The 16527-nt window shown below is 43.0% G+C and overlaps 1 protein-coding gene across 5 annotated transcripts in view; it reads left to right on the forward strand.

Moving 5' to 3' along the window:
* LOC134472453 (BMP-binding endothelial regulator protein-like) overlaps window positions 1-16527 on the forward strand; it is a 262792-nt gene that overhangs the window by 191003 nt on the left and 55262 nt on the right. For 4 of the 5 annotated variants that reach the window (XM_063233857.1, XM_063233854.1, XM_063233853.1 and 1 more), the window contains exons 12-13: window positions 6857-7186; window positions 12388-12724. In XM_063233857.1, coding sequence (XP_063089927.1) covers window positions 6857-7186; window positions 12388-12724 — 667 coding nt within the window. The remainder of the gene's footprint in view (window positions 1-6856; window positions 7187-12387; window positions 12725-16527) is intronic. The other variant, XM_063233856.1, reaches the window with a different exon arrangement.

Below are 16527 nucleotides of genomic sequence, written 5' to 3' on the forward strand. Positions count from 1 at the left end.
AGAGACTGTCGTTCTTACAGTGAACCTGCTTGGCTCCTTTATCAAAGATAAGGTGGTTGAGTGTGTTTGTAGTTGTGGTTGTATCTTCTATTCTATTCCATTGATCTTCAGCTCTGTTTTGATTCCAATACCATGTTGATTTTACTACTGTTGCTTTGTAGTATAATTTCAAGTCAGGGATTGTGATGCCTCCTGCTTTGTCTTTGCTGCTTAGAATTGCCTTTGCGATTCTAGGTCTCTTCTGGTTCCAGATGAAATTTAGGAGTGATTTCTCTAGATCTATAAGGTATGTTGATGGTATTTCTATTGGGATTGCATTGAATCTGTATAAGAGTTTTGGGAGAATGGCCATCTTCACAATGTTTGTTCTTCCTATCCATGAGCAAGGGATGTTTTTCCATTTTCTGAGATCATCTTCAATTTCCTTTTTCAGTGTATTATAGCTTTCACTGTATAAGTCTTTCACTTCTTTCGTAAGAGTAATTCCTAAATATTTCATTTTTTTGCTTGCTAATGTGAATAGTCCAGATTCTCTGATTTCCCTCTCTGTGATTTTGTTGTTTGTGTATAGGAATGCTATTGATTTCTGAGTATTGATTTTGTATCCAGCCACATTACTGAATTTATTTATTGTATCTAAGAGTCTTTCAATGGAGTTTAGGGGGTCTTCTATGTAGAGTATCATGTCATCTGCAAACAATGACAACTTAACTTCTTTTTTTCCTATCTTTACCCCTTTTATTTCTCTCTCTTGCCTAATTGCTCTGGCTAGTACTTCCAGTACTATATTAAATAGGAGTGGTGATAAAGGACATCCTTGTCTTGTGCCTGATTTTAAAGTAAAGGCTTTCAATTTTTGGCCATTTAGTATGATGCTGGCTGTTGGTTTGTCATAAATAGCCTTTATTATATTGAGGTAAAGACCATCTATTCCAATTTTCTGTAGAGTTTTTATCATGAATAAATGTTGGACCTTATCAAAGGCTTTTTCTGCATCTATAGAAATGATCATGTGATTCTTATTTTTGGCTTTATTGATATGGTGGATTACATTTGTTGATTTACGTATGTTGAACCATCCTTGCATTCCTGGGATGAATCCCACTTGGTCATGGTGTATAACCTTCTTGATGATTTGCTGGATCCTATTTGCCAATATTTTACTGAGGATTTTTGCAGATGTGTTCATTAGGGAGATCGGTCTATAGTTTTCTTTTTTAGTTGGGTCTTTCTCAGGTTTTGGTACTAGAGTAATATTGGCTTGCAGGAATGACTTAGGAAGGATTGCTTCCCTTTCAATTTCATTGAATAGTTTGAGGAGTGTCGGCATTAGGTCTTCTTTGTATTTCTTGTAGAATTCTGCAGTGAATCCATCTGGGCCTGGGCTCTTCTTGGTGGGTAAGGACTTAATTACATTTTCAATTTCAGTAACAGAGATTGGGTTATTCAACAGTTTTACATCCTCTTGATCTAGCTTTGGCACTTCATATGCTTCTAAGAATCTGTCTATTTCTTCTGTGTTATCAAACTTTTGAGAGTAGAGGTTTTCGAAATAGGTGTTGATGATCTTCTGTATTTCTATTGAGTCTGTAGTGATTTCTCCTTTTTCATTTCTTATTGCATGAATTTGAGCTTTTTCTTCCCTTTTTTTAATAAGGTTGGCTAGGGGCTTATCGATTTTATTTATTCTTTCAAAGAACCAACTCTTTGATTCATTGATTCTTTGGATTGTTTTCTTAGTCTCTATTGCATTGATTTCTGCTCTGATTTTTATAATTTCCTCTCTTCTTTTGGCTTTGGGCTTGACTTGCTCTTCTTTTTCTAGCTGTTTGAGGTGTAGGATCAAGTTATTTATTTGTATTCATTCTGTTTTCCTGATGTGGGAACTCAGTGCAATAAATTTTCCTCTCAGGACGGCTTTCATTGCATCCCACAGATTCCGGTAAGTTGTATCTGCATTTTCATTTTCTTTTAGGTATTGTTTAATTTCTTCTTTAATTTCTTCTGTGACCCACTGATTACTCAAGAGTGTGTTATTTAGTTTCCATGTGTTTGCGGAATTTTTGCAGTATCTTTTGTCATTAATTTCTAATTTCAGAGCGCTATGATCCGATAACATGCAAGGGATGATTTCAACTCTTTTGCATTTGCTTAAATATGTTCTGTGAGCTAATATATGGTCTATTTTAGAAAATGATCCATGTACTGCTGAGAAGAATGTGTATTCTGATGCTGTTGGGTGGAACATTCTGTATATGTCTATCAAACCCATTTGTTCACAGGTGTGATTCAGTTCTGTATTTCTTTGCTCATTTTCTGTCTGGTTGATCTGTCCCTTGGTGTCAGTGGTGTATTAAGGTCTCCTGTTACAATTGTGTTACTGATAATTTGAGTTTTCATTTCTGTTAATAATTGTTTTATATAACTGGGTGCTCTGGAGTTTGGTGCGTATATATTTAAGATAGTTATCTCTTCCTCTTGGAGTTTTCCCCTTACGAGTATGTAGTGACCTTTTTTGTCCTTTATGGTCATTGTTGGTTTAAAGTTCACATTGTCTGCAAACAGAATGGCTACTCCTGCCTTTTTTTGGATTCCTGCTGCATGAAGAATTGTTTTCCATCCTTTGACTTTCAGTCTGTGAGTATCCTTCTGGGTTAGATGGGTTTCCTGTAAACAGCATATGGTTGGATTTTGTTTCTTGATCCATTCTGCTAGTCTGTTTCTTTTGGTTGGTGCATTGAGACCATTTACATTAATGGTTATTACTGTTAAATGCTGGTTTATTGTTGGAATGTTATCTCTCTGCTGTTGCATCTTTATCTTTCTGTTCTGTTTAATTATTTGCTTTGCTTAGTGGTTTTTTCCTTTGTGTATCTAAACTGTCTTTCAATATTTTTTGCAGGGTTGGTTTGGTGTTCATGAAGTTCTTCAGCTGTTCTTTGTCATGGAAGTATCGTATTTCACCATCTATTTTGAATGATAGTTTTGCAGGATACATCAGTCTAGGTTGGAAATCATTTTGCTTTAGGATCTGGAATACTTCACTCCATGCTCTTCTTGACTTTATCGTTTGTGAAGAGAAGTCTGCTGTGATTCTGATAGGTTTTCCTTTATAAGTGATCTGTCTTTTCTCTCAGACAGCTTTTAATAATCTATTCTTGTGTTGCATTTCTGGGATGGTGATTATTATATGTCTGGGTGTAGTTTTATTTTGGTTATGACTATTTGGAGTTCTATATGCTTCACTGATCCTGATGTCAGTTTCTGATCTCATGCTTGGGAAATTTTCAGCTATTACTTCTCTAAATATCCTCCTGACATCCTTTATGTTGTCTCCTTCTTTTTCATTAATCCCTATCATTCTTATGCTATTCTTCTTTGCATCGTCTTGCAGTTGTTGAATTGTTGTTTCCTGATTCCTTGTTATTTTCAAAAGATCATTCCTTTACTGTTCACTAGCTGCAATCCTGTCTTCAAGGTCTGAAATTCTATCTTCACTTTCATTAAGGCGGTTTTTACAACTTTCAGTGGAGTTTTTTATTTCCTGTATATCTCTGTGCATGTGCATTATGTATTCTGTTTGTTTCTTATATTGCTCGTCTAGGGATTCTATCTTTTTGTTTAGTTCCTCCAATTTTTTATCTGTGTTTTCTTTAGATATATTTAGAATCTCTTTCATTTCTTTTATCATTTCTTCTTTTATCTGGGAAATTATTTCGAGTTTGAATTTCTTTAAAGCTTCCTGGAGTTGCTTGTCAACTTCAGTAGCTATTGTGTCCGATATATGAGGTGGATGGGATATATTTTCTTCTAAATACATTCCTCCTAGGGTTTCCTGAGATGGGCTGGAGGTTTGAGGTTGTAATTTGGTCTTTCGTTTTGTCATTTTCCTATATTTCTGTGTTTCAAGTGTTATTTGAAAGCTTCCTCAGGATCTGTTGAAAATCCCCTTCTATGTTTGCAGCTACTGAGACTCTGGCACCACGCTACCCCAAGCCATTGGGCCTGCAGAACCAATGGCCCTCCTCTGCTTGTTCAGAACTCCGCAGTTCCAGACAAGCTGGGCCTCAGGGACACTGTGCGCCCACCTGCCCCTTGGAAGCTCCACAGCTTTTCAATTGCAGCCGGGTTAGGGTACTCACCACAGGCCGCAGTGCCTCAGGAGCCTGTGATCCCTCCCTGTTTGCAGAGATATTCACAATCCTCCAGACAAAGGAAGGGGCTTCTGCAGGCACTCCAGATCCGCCCAGCTCCTCCTCTGCACACCAATGGCTAGGTGCGGCTGGGCTCGGGGGATAGTGTAGGCCCGCCCACCCGTCGGGAGCTCAGCAGACCTCCAAGTGTAGCCGGGATGGGGAGGCGAATGTAGTGGCCTCTAACCCACTGCTCCACTTCACTGCACCCAGAAGCCTGGGGGGTCCGGAACAGTCTGAGATTTGGGCAGAGTGTGCTGGGCACACACCACAGGCCGAGGTGCCTCAGGAACCTGCGATCCCTCCCTGCTTGCAGAAATATTCAGTCCTTCAGACAAAGGAAGGGGCTTCTGCGGGCACTCCAGATCCGCCCAGCGCCTCCTCTGCACACCGATGGCTAGGCGCGGCTGGGCTCGGGGGATAGTGTAGGCCCGCCCAACTGAGGTCTATTTGTGAGAAGCTTGAAAGTCCTGAAACGTTAGTCAGTTCTGGTTCTGGACTTCTTGCTGTGTAGCTGAAGTCTGGAATCTAAATTCTCTTGACTGTGGGAATCAGGCTATGATTCAGTTCTTCATGGCCCATGATTGTGTAACTCTGAACTCCCCTCAGGGTTTCCAGGGGCATCTCAGCTAACTTCTTCGTGGAGGCTGAATTCAGATATTGTGTCCCACCCCTACCTCCAGCATTTCCACAAGTTGGAATCTTATGTATTCCTTTTATGTTGCTCAGTGAGATTCTTCTATATGCCAAAATTTCTTCCTCTTTTGAGTATGAAATGTGGACAAGGAAAAATAATTAGAACAAATAATTTAGCAAATCCCAAATATGCGATTTATATTGAGCCCCATGAAATCAGCAAGTAAAATAACTTAATGCTTTACAACGTAAATGACATTGCTCTCCAAACACCTGGAAATTGAGGGCAAGTATTTGCACTGGATCCTACTGGTCACATCAGGAAAATTGGCACAGACTTTCTGAGCCTGGCTGATCCTTACTATGTCAAGATCAATCCTTTCCATAGAGACAGCGATATTGGTTAGATGCCAGCCTCTTGTTCCTGACCTCTGCGCTTCTTCTGGTTGTTATTCTTCACCCTATGATTTTGGCTTCAACTGGAAATTGCTGTGTTTATGTCTTAGTTACTTTTCCTGATGCTGAGACACAATACCAAATACCCACAAGTTAAAAGAGGAAGGTTTATTTCAGCTCACAATTTGTAGAGGTTTCAGTCATAGTCAGCTGTCCCCAAGGCAGGGCAGCATGACCGAGGAGCAACACAGAGGAGACAGTCCATGGTGTGGCCAGCAGGCAGCAACAAGTAGCAACAGCAGCAGTGGAAGAAGCAACTCTCCCTTTTCCTTTTATCCCATCCAGGCTATAGCCTTTTGGGCTATAGCCACCCACACCCAAAATAGGTCTTCCCAGTATGCACACCCCAAACTATTAAAAAAAAAAGTCAATCAGACTCATCTAGTACCACAACCCTTAATCCTAGAATAACACACCTTAGGTCCAGGCACCTCTGGAATACACCACCTACAAGTGCATGAAGCTTTGCGTGAAATTCTAGATACAAGCCAGAGCAGTTTATTATGGTTCTTTCATCCTTTGCACTAATCTCTCTTCTTAAATTTCTTGTTTCCTTTACATTCATGCGTCCTTGAAAAAAATCTTTAAATAAAGAACAAGTGCAAGTTTTATTTTAAAAATCATGTAATATTTTGTTACAATGTGTGAGGTGCTTCCAAATGCAGAACATTACCATGGTGTCATACATATTTGAATTAATGGTATACCGGAATGATAGTTTCTTCAAAAGTACTAAATGATAAGTTTCGTGTTTTTTTTTTTTTTTTTTATGTTCTGGCTTTGTATTTTGGCACTTAGATCAAAATATAAGAAACTGTATTTCTAGAAAACATTCAAAAAGGGACCTGTACTTATTAACTTTATCAGTATTTTTTCTGACTTAGATCAAAATATAGGAAACTTGTATATCTAGAAAATACATAAAAATGATCTGTAGTTATTAACTTTATCAGTAACTTGTTTCCTGACACTACTAATTATAAATGAGTTTGGCAATTTTGTATATTTATCCTTAGAAAGTATCATAATTTTCTTTAGAATCATGGATAACATTCAGTGCTGCTAACTTTTTTTTAGTTAGTTGGAAGCTTGAGGGAAGAGGGTCACAAGCTCTGGCCAGCCTAGGCAACTTAGCAATTTAACAACAGTCTGTCTTAAAAAAAAATTTTTTTAAAGGGAACTTTTAATGCAAAGATTTTGTTGTAGTGTCATCTAGGTGGCTGTCATTTGTTTATGTGCTTAATTTGCCCATATTTAGGTAGCTCACAGAGCAAGCCTGGTTCTTAAGTGTCTGAGTTCAATTTCTTCATCCACAGAAGCTTGTCAAGGCTTCAAAACAGAAATGTCTTAAAAGCTCAGGGATGTCATAAATATCTTTCAAAAACAGATTCACCAGAAGTAGTATATGAGGAAAACTTTTTAAAACTCGCCATCTTTTTCTTTCCTCCCAAGTTATTTACTGTTTGGGCCCTGCCTCACCGTCGTCCCCTCCCATGGCCTGCAGGGACCCTGCTGCCTGTCCTCATCCTCCCTTGGTTGTGACCCTGCTCTTCTCTCTCGCCCATCCGCAGAGCCCGGCGTCTGCACGGTGTTCGGAGACCCTCACTACAACACTTTTGACGGCCGGACCTTTAACTTTCAGGGCACGTGTCAGTACGTGTTGACCAGAGACTGCGCCTCCCCTGCCTCACCCTTCCAGGTGCTGGTGAAGAACGACGCCCGGCGAACGAGTTCCTTCTCCTGGACCAAGTCAGTGCAGTTGGTCCTGGGCTCCAGCATCGTCAGCCTGGAGCAACACCTGGCCGTGCGCTGGAACGGCTCCCGTGTGGCACTGCCCTGCGATGGACCACACTTCCGTGTGGACCTGGAGGGCTACCTGCTGAAGGTGACCACCCGAGCAGGTGGGGGTTCACCCTGAGCATCAGTTCCTCCTGGCCTCAGAGATGTAACCAGGGGACCAGAGACACTATGTGGAGACTGGCAACTGGGTGCTGGAGACAGTGCCCTTGCAATCTTCACAATCTCAGAACCTTACCATCCTCACTCTAGAAATAGCTGTGCTCTTCAAATAACCTCAGCCTGGCCACTGATGTCCAGCTTGGAGTTGTCAGAGTCTCTTTTATCTCAGCTAGTCATGTACAATTTCATATCTCAGAGACTGGGTTTCCCTGGTAACATCTGCCACCAGAATGTGAGGGGTCCTCAAAAGCAAACAGCATAGGGTCAGTGGTATTCAGAAGAAACATGAAGATTGAGTATGATGGCACTTGCCTATAATTTCAGCACTCTACAAAGCAGAGGCAGGAAGCTTGCAAGTTTGATTCCAGCCTGAGTAATTTGGGGTCTCAAAATTAAAACACAGGCTAGAGACATAGCTCAATGCCAAAGCCTTGAGCTCAATAGATAGTACGGGGGCAGGGAGGAAACAAACAGAAAGGTCTGCAGCAAAAGGGCATGTTCATGTGGCCTCTTTGTGCACTGGGCCACCTGATTGCTCTCAGCTGTCCTGTGCTAAGGAGAATTGAGGCTCCCATGTTTGGGTGTGCAAATATAGGCCTTGCCTGATTCTTGCTTCCTGTAAAAAAGGCCAAGATGACTGGCTGTTAACCAGCATTAATGAGAAGGGCCTTGCTATCTATTTGCAAGCCAAACCTGCAGAATAAATTGTACCAAGACAGAAATTATTAGACAGCTGCAGCCCAATCCTCCAAGGCATCCAGGGTCCCTCAATATTACTTATAGCCCAGGAAGTTTGATGCTGCTCCACCCACAGCTGGCAAAGCCTCGTGGATTAAACCTGTTCTTTGTAAGGATTCCATGTTTTAAAAATGAGCAGAATGGCAAAGCTGCTAAGAAAATAATAACAGATCACAAACACCATAATTAAATTAGTGAACTTAACCATTCTAGGCCTAGAACTCAAGATCTATAATTTATTTTTCCATCTCTCCACAATCCAAAAACTCATATGCTACCCACTGCACCCCGCTGAATGATTTTCTCCTCTACATACACAATTCATGCAGCCTTCTTCTTACTGGGAGGAGCTTCATTACTCTGGTTACTATATTTGTTTTGTGCTTATCCTTTGAATGGAAGGACTCGATTTCCAGATGACCATGTTTCTACCCTGGCCTGACCATCTCAGTTTGAACTGCTCCCCAGGGTCATCTTTCTATCACCTATTGATCATCTTTTTAAAACGTTACAGCATTTCCTCAAGTGTTTTTCCTCTGAAGATTCTTTGTGCTGTTTCATAAGCTCCCGATCGAAGGGGACTGTCCTTCAAACAGTGGCTTCAAAGCAGTCTACAGCCAGAAGACAGGAGGCAGAGGAAAGACTCCTTGCCTGGTGGTTGATGGACTCAGCTTGCAGGGTGGAATCACCTGGCAGAGTCACGCAGGTAGCCATGGAGTTAGGCCCTGCTGCCTACTCCCCAACAATTGGCCAGGGACAAGGCTTAGGGATAGCACTGACCTGGCTGGGAATGTAGCTCATTGGCTCAGCACCTGCCTGGCAAGTGCGAGGTCCTGAGTTCTATTCCCACTACTCACCAAAAAAAAAAAAAGGGACTCACCATGACCACCCCACCATATGCTGGCCCCAGCTCTCAACACTTAGCCAATTATTTAAAAAACACTTCCTTTCTACCGTCTGTGTACCTCATAAGCTCATGAGCTCTAGCTGAAAGTTTTGTATCAGATCACCTAAAACATTAACATATAAGCAGAGAAGCTGTTAATTTTACTTTTGGTGGAGCACTGCACTGAACCCAGGGAATACACCCTCCTGTCACTTACATGTGACATCTTATCAGGAACACTGCCCGCTGTTCCATATCATGAGGTGCGCCTTTAGATTCTCACCTGCTCTCCCCTTCAAGTGGGCAGCAGCAAAACCATCAGCAATCAGAAACCAAAACAACGTGAAGCAAACAAGGACATCCACAAAATACAAGAACAGCTACACAAACACCATCGCCTTCCTAACAGGGTAGTGGTCTGCAGCCGGGTCACACATCTGCAGGGTGAAGAGCAAGTTGGCAAAATGTCTCCTGGCAGGAAGGGAACAGGGAAGGCCTGTCCTAAAGTGGAAGTAACGTGGCTGCTGCCCACATCCCCTGATGGAGCATCTGCCCTGGCCTCAGCCTTCCGCGGCTGCCAGCTGTCAGGTTCCCACACTGAAAATGGGAAAACTCAGCCAGGCTGCGGAAAGGACTGTGCTCAGTGCCTCCTACACTTCAGGCTCTTTCCCTCTCATAAGATGCTGATCTAAAATACTTGGAAGGGAAAGCCTCTCAATTACAACTTACTAGATTTATTGATTTTTGCCTCTATGACTATAACCTACTTCCTATGGATTTTACTCTTTGAGAAGGTAAAAGTATTCCCGCAGACACATGTGTTAAACGATACAGGAAGAGGCAAAGGCACGGGAGTAGAGTAAGTCGCCTGTCTGCTGAATGAAGCCCTCATAGGTCAGTGCAAATCCTCTTTGTGTAATAACAAAGGAGAAAGGAAAGTGAATTGCAGGTTATTTTCTCACTCCGTGGACCATGTGTTATGATGAGATGTCGTGGGTTTTGAGAAGTTTGTTGAAAACACAGAAGGCCTGCGTCCTTCGGAGCTTATGTAGACTCAGTGATCAGCTGAACTCCCATGAACTCAGTGGCCCAAAGGCTCACATTTATTATGTCATTGTCAGTCAAACATGGGAGCTCCTTTGGGTGTAAATTGTCAACTGTTTCTGGCTCTCGGAAGAACAGTATTTGCCTGCTGTCTAGGAAAGAGATTTGTCATTTGGAAAATTTTGCAATGTGAAAAATCTTTAGGATTATGATCTAAAAGTAAGACTTTGTATGGAATTGATTTCCACCCCTCATTTCTCCTTGAATAACTGCCTGCTACAGGTTTGTGAGGTCAGGTTTCTTCTGTACCTTTGAGAGCATATTAAAAACCATTTTAAAATTTGCTTGTCTCTTTTAAAATAGTCTCAGTGTGATAGTCATTCTTTTTGGATACATCAGCATTACAAGGGTAATTCGTTCAATTATTGATTCCATACCATGTGCGCAATAATGTGTTAGATGATGGATAGGAGGAAATGGAAACCATTTTACATTCCAATTGTGGTTGTCAGAGTTGACACCATGCTCTCACAGAGACCTGCAGGACTCAGACCAATGCGAACATTCTAGTACTCTGGCCACTTTCTCTTTACTCGGCTCACTATTGTCTTCTCTTCATCCAATGGCTCCCAGAAGACAGTTTGCAAGGTACTACTTCATTTCTTACCATCCAAATCTATTTAATTGCTCTTCTCCCAACCAAGAAATCTTTTCCACCATCTACCTTAGGTTTAGAATGCTTTGGTTCCTTCCACTTGCTGTACAGGGATTTTCTTGTCAGTTTCTTCTGCTTCTTTCTTGAAAACCCCCAGTTTTAAGCCTTAGGTTTCCCTTCTAATGCCCACCCTGAAGTAACTCTGTCTTGGGCAGTCATGTGGCCTTCTCACAGCAAGGCCATGTGCCAGACTTCTGTTTCCTTACACTGGTTCAGAGTTGGGGAGTGTCAGCTTGGAGTCTCACCTCTGGTTGCTTCTTCCTGATTACTCTGTTGACCTTGCCTTATGCCAGTCATTCTCTGACCAGATCCATTATTTTCTCACACTGGCCTTCTCTCTTCCTCCTCCTCCATCTCCTTTCCCTCCTACTCCTCATCCTTTTCTTCCTCCCTTCCACTTCCCCATCTCTGTTTTTCCTGCCACCTCATCCCCAGCTTCTGAATGTTTGCTTGTCTTGGCCTTTTAGGAACAAAGACAAAGAAAGCCTTCTAAGAGAAGAAATTTTCTGAAGCCAGGGATATAGCTTAGTGGCACAAACACCTGCCTGGCAAGTGTGAGATTCTGAGTTTGCTCTCCAGTACAAAAAGAAAAGAAAAGAAAAGAAAAAATAAATAAAAACAGAGAGAAAGAGAAGAAAGTTTCTTTTTCCAAATGTTCAAGCAAGAACACAAGTTGATTTTTTTCAGGACCCCAAAAGGTGAGATTTTATAATCCAAAGAAGGCAGAGACTCCTATTAAAAACAGCTTGCTTTGTGGCTTCTCCTTTGAAGACAGTGACAATGAAGAACAAAAAGTCCCAGGGTGGACAGGTGCCTGATCTGCTGTGGGTGTCCCCTGGTGCTCATGCATGCTGACTGCTTTGCACACACTGGGTGGTATCCAGACAACCCGGGCCAGTGTGTCTCAAGGAATGTGCAGGTGCAGCTAAAGATCAGTCCTCCCGAACTTTAGAAGTCAGTTCAGCAAACCAATAAGGGACTTCTTTCCTTCCTCCCTGGAGGAAAGGGAGTTTCCTTCATAACCACATCAGAATTGACCTAGTAATGGGCACAAGAATACTCATCCATGGCCTGGTGCGTATAACCACCTCAAGCAAGCATACCAGGGATAGAGGCACAGGATGGGAAGGGAAGGGAAGGTTTCCCAGCAACTCAACCCCAGGAAAGCTGGGTCAGTGGTTCATTTCTCAGGAATGACTCTAAAATCATGAAAGAGCAAATGTGTTCATTCATATGAGTGTTGTCCTTTGCAGACAAATGTGTTTGGAAGCCTTATTCATACATTCATTGCTTATACAATCTTTCTATAGCAGATAATTTGGAAAATTTTTGGCATTTGGAGAAATAATTACATGGGAAAATTTTGGATAAAAAAACAAAAGGACATTAAAGAACTGTCATCTTTCTCTTACATTAATCATTGGATAAATGAAGGCACAGTTTGGACGAATTTTAAAGAAGGGCAGAAGTGTAAACCCTAGAGTAACATGATCTAAGAATATTTGTCAAAGAAGTCAAAATAAAAGTACATAAAATACAATAATGGCAAATTTTGTACAGTTTAAAAGTTCTAAGTCCCCAAGTGATGATTTGTGTAATCTACAGTTTGAAGTGGTAAGATTAAAAAACACCTGAGATTGGATAGAGCCACTGTGCTTTTGTTGGAGGATGGGGTCGCATGTAATGTGTGAAGATGTGCACATTTGGGGACTCCTGGAAGCTCAGAAGAGCTTGAGCTCCTTTCCTCTCCTCTCTTCTAGGTTTAGAAATATCCTGGGATGGAGACAGCTTTGTGGAGGTCATGGCTGCCCCTCATCTCAAGGGCAAGCTGTGCGGTCTCTGTGGCAACTACAATGGACACAAACGTGATGACTTAATCGGTGGAGATGGGAGCTTCAAGTTTGATGTGGACGACTTTGCTGAGTCATGGAAGGTGGAGTCAAACGAGTTCTGCAGTGGACCTCAGAGGAGACCAGTGCCTGAGCTGTGCCAGGGGACAGTGAAGGTGAAGCTGCGAGCCCATCGAGAGTGCCAGAAGATCAAGTCCCGGGAGTTCCAGACCTGCCACTCCACAGTGGACTACGCCACTTTTTACTGGTAACCACCACATTCTGGGGGATAAGGGGGCCCCAGACCAAGGCAGAGGGACAGAGTGACCTAGGGACAGAGTGTACCAAATCTTCTGCCATGTAAAAAAGACCCCACAGAAAACATCCCCACCCCGTTCTGTCCAGCTGCTGATCTTGTCCTGAGTCTGCCCCACATCATGACCAAGGTGGGAAACTCCCAAGAAGTGTTCCAAGGTGGGCTTCTCTATGCAATTCTTGTTTTGGGATTCTGTAGGTCTCCTGGGTAGCTAATGACATTACAGAGGTTTTTCTACATTTTTCCGCTTGACTTTTAAGATTGAGGAAGTCTTCCCAATTTCTGTCCTAATCGTCAAAGGTCTAGGAAAGCATGGTTTGCTAAAGTGGATGATCCAGTCTCCATGGCTACCTGTGGGTATTTGAGTGAATTCAGCTATTCCAGGTTGAGGAAGATCCCAAGTCAGCCTGCTGGTCTACCCAAGACTCAGCTGCATATGAAAAATGAGGATGGAGAGTTAGGAATCCTTGGTTTTTGGCCAACATGAGACTTTGTTTCCAGAGTCAGAGGATTGTGGAAACAGGACTGAGGTTGGAGGAAGGATCCTGTGATCTTTTCTAACTCTGCTTAACCCTTTCCACTCAAAGTCCCACACCATGGAGGAGGCCTGGATCTGACTTGCATGCTATGACATTGTATTTGTGGTTGATGGGTCTACCCTGGCTGTGCTTCTATTTATTACACAATCCTGTGACTACAAGAACTATGGTTGCTGATAGCTGTAATCACAGTGAGCGTGGCATGAGCTGAATGCAGCCCAGCAGGCCTCGTTTAAGTGCCTGTGTCTTTTCAAATTAGGAAACTCCTGTGGTCTGCAACCACAAGAGGTTATTTTTACTCTTTAATTGCCACCATTTGATTTCCCTCAGGGTTCATTAAATGTGATCTTTCTTTATTCGCTCTTTGGACTTAAAATATAAAGTTCTATAAAGGGAACTCCAAGTAAGTTGGAAAAAGGCATGTCCCTGACATCGCAGATCCCTGAGCATAGCTGCATCTGCCGGGCCATTTGGCTCCAAGTAGCACATGGAGCTCCTTCAAGCCATCTTCCTGTTATAATTTGAATTCTCGGATTCTCTTCTTTTCTCCTCCCAGACTGGCCCTACTGTTTTTCTGTTCCAATGGAAGGATCTTTTCAAAACATTTTATTGTGAGTGTATATTTACAATGCATACTAGTTCCATCCATATTGGGGATTTTGTACGTGTATGGAGACATCTTAAGTATTTTCAGTCCCTTACTGTGCGACTGACTTGAGTGTCTGATCAAGCCAGGCATCATTTGCAATCTGCACATTTTCCCTTGAGCTTCATTGGGAAGCAGTAGAGCACAGCAAGGAAGAGCTGTGTGGAATGAGCTTAGTGGTACATGCCTATAATCCCAGCAATGGGGGGATTTAGGCAAGAGAATCATAAATTCAAGACCTTGCTGGGTGGCACAGCAAGTTCAAGGCTGGCCTAGACTACATACTGAGACCATATCTCAAAGCTTTTGCAGTCTCCCAGGGCTCAATATCCAGCCAGGACACAGAACCTTGAGAAGGACCTAAGCTTTCTGAACCTCAGTGAGCCTGTCTGTGATATGGGGATAACCAGGGACTGCTTTGCAGTGCTGCCCTTTAAATCCAGTGAGGTTACTCTTGGCACCATCACTTCCTCCCTGATCAATGAGCTGATCAAACAGAGTGAGGCCACTTTGGGATGCTCCCCAAATCTCTAGTACAGATTTATATGGGACTCTTCTCTATTCAAAGTAGGACAGAAAGGCACTGTCCACACTTTGATTTTTATTCCCTTTCAAAGGTTTGTATGAGAACAAAACTGGAGAGCAGGCTGCAGGGGTGAGGTCCTTTCCCGAAATCTCTATTTCTCCTGCCTTTGGTTTTAGTGTTGCGATCCTGGGACTACAGCAGGAGTATGATGAGGGCCTTGGCAGAAGACATGAGAACAGCTACACTGTTCATGAGCAAAGGGAGTTGAATCACCCAGTGGCCTTTGATCCCCTTCTGCCCTTCACAGCGGCACAGCGGAGGTCACTTGTTGGGTCAGAGGCTTGATGTATCCATGGGGACAGCTCGTCAGCAGGCTCTCAGGATCTCTGTGCAGAGAAGCCTAGGATAGTGTGTGTGGGCAGGTGGGCTTGTGCTCTGCATGTCATGGTCTGTGTGATGGCAGAGGAGCCTTCTGCCACCCACCCTTCCACCCTGGAAAGGACAGAAGCACTCAGGAGGGCAGTGCTGAACAGCTCTGTTTCCCATGCACCTGCTGGTAGAATCCTCAACTTGCACCCACCCACCCAGATGGATGCACCCTCGGGCACTGGGAGGGGGTGGTCTGTTTCTCCTCACCTCAGAGCATGCGTGTGGCAGGAGAAGCAAACCAACATGGGTAGGACCAGGTCTCAGGGTTTCCAGAGAGACCGTGAAGCTCTAGAGGAGAATGAGCCATGGCTGGGGAACCAAGTTGAACTCATCCCCACTCTGCCACTTTCTAGCCATGCGACCCTGGCAGCCACTGAGCTCTGGGCTTTGGTCTGGCAGAGCCAGTGGGAGAAGGGCTGCTGCTCTGAGGACAGGATGGTGAGGCTGTGGGATGGAAAGAGGATTTCCGGGTGCCACCCGCCATTGTTCCCACCTCTCTGTGGGGACTACATGAGGCGTGTGCCCTGAGTGCTGGTTACCTTTCTGATCTGTCATTGGAAGAGCAGATGTGATAGATTCCCACCAATGAAGCGCCAGAGCATTTGCACATGTACACCTACCTGGTTCTGTCTCATGGCACTGAAAGGTGTGAACACAGGATCACATGGCAGGACTTGTTTTCGACTTACAATAAAGAGAAATCACAGGAGTTCAAGGGAATGATCAAAGGGCCCCAAGTTGCCATGTGGACCTATGACAAGGACAGTAGGAAGCACTCGTAGAAGAGTCTCATCTAGACCCAGCCCAAGCCAAAACTCAGTCAGGCTAGTTGTATGACTGATGTTATTTCACTACCCTGAAATAAAAACCTGCTTTGTGTAGGTTTCAGAAGGACCTGTGTCATCTGGGGCTGGTAGTGGAAGAAATATTTTCCTTTTACTTGCCATGGTTATTTCTGGACCTTTTCAAAGAATTTCTTCATATCTTGTGCAGAATTTGGTACTTTTTTCCTAAAACAAAGCAAAACAAAACCAGATACTACTTTGGAATTAAAATATCCACAGTGTGCCCTTTCTAACTTATTTTATTTGGTAGAGTAGTGAGAACTGGATAGGAAGGTGAAGAAGGGATGACTAACCCTGTAAGATGGAGATATAGATCTAAACTTAAAAATGAATACACTCATCCATTGTGTGCTATGCAGGGCTGAGGTTGAGGGGGAAAATCCAGGTGTCCTGATTTGTTTTTCTTAGAAGAAAAATATGAGGGGAAGATGCATTTTAACTTTCTGGATACCTCTCTCCTTCATCTCCTTAAGTAGTGATGTGAGTATCACATAATCTTCCTGTGAGGACCTGAGTTTAACATTGGGGTATCAGCTGCAAGAGTGGACCATGGATGGGAAGAAAGCTCTTAGCTCTATTTGTGTTAGCTGTTTTTGTTAGATTTGTCTTTTTTCCATAGCTTTGTCTTGCCCTACTTCCTTCTCTTCATCAGATGGAGAAAACGATGCTATCTGATATTATTTGCACACCAGGTATTACTATGTTCTCACAGAAAACCCGGCATTCTCACCTAAGAAAACAGTGCAGGAACTTTAGAGCATGGACTGTTC

The sequence above is a fragment of the Cavia porcellus genome, unplaced genomic scaffold (assembly GCF_034190915.1).
Source record: "Cavia porcellus strain 051 isolate PalLab524CR breed Dunkin Hartley unplaced genomic scaffold, mCavPor4.1 scaffold_23, whole genome shotgun sequence".
Classification (NCBI taxonomy): Eukaryota; Metazoa; Chordata; class Mammalia; order Rodentia; family Caviidae; genus Cavia; species Cavia porcellus.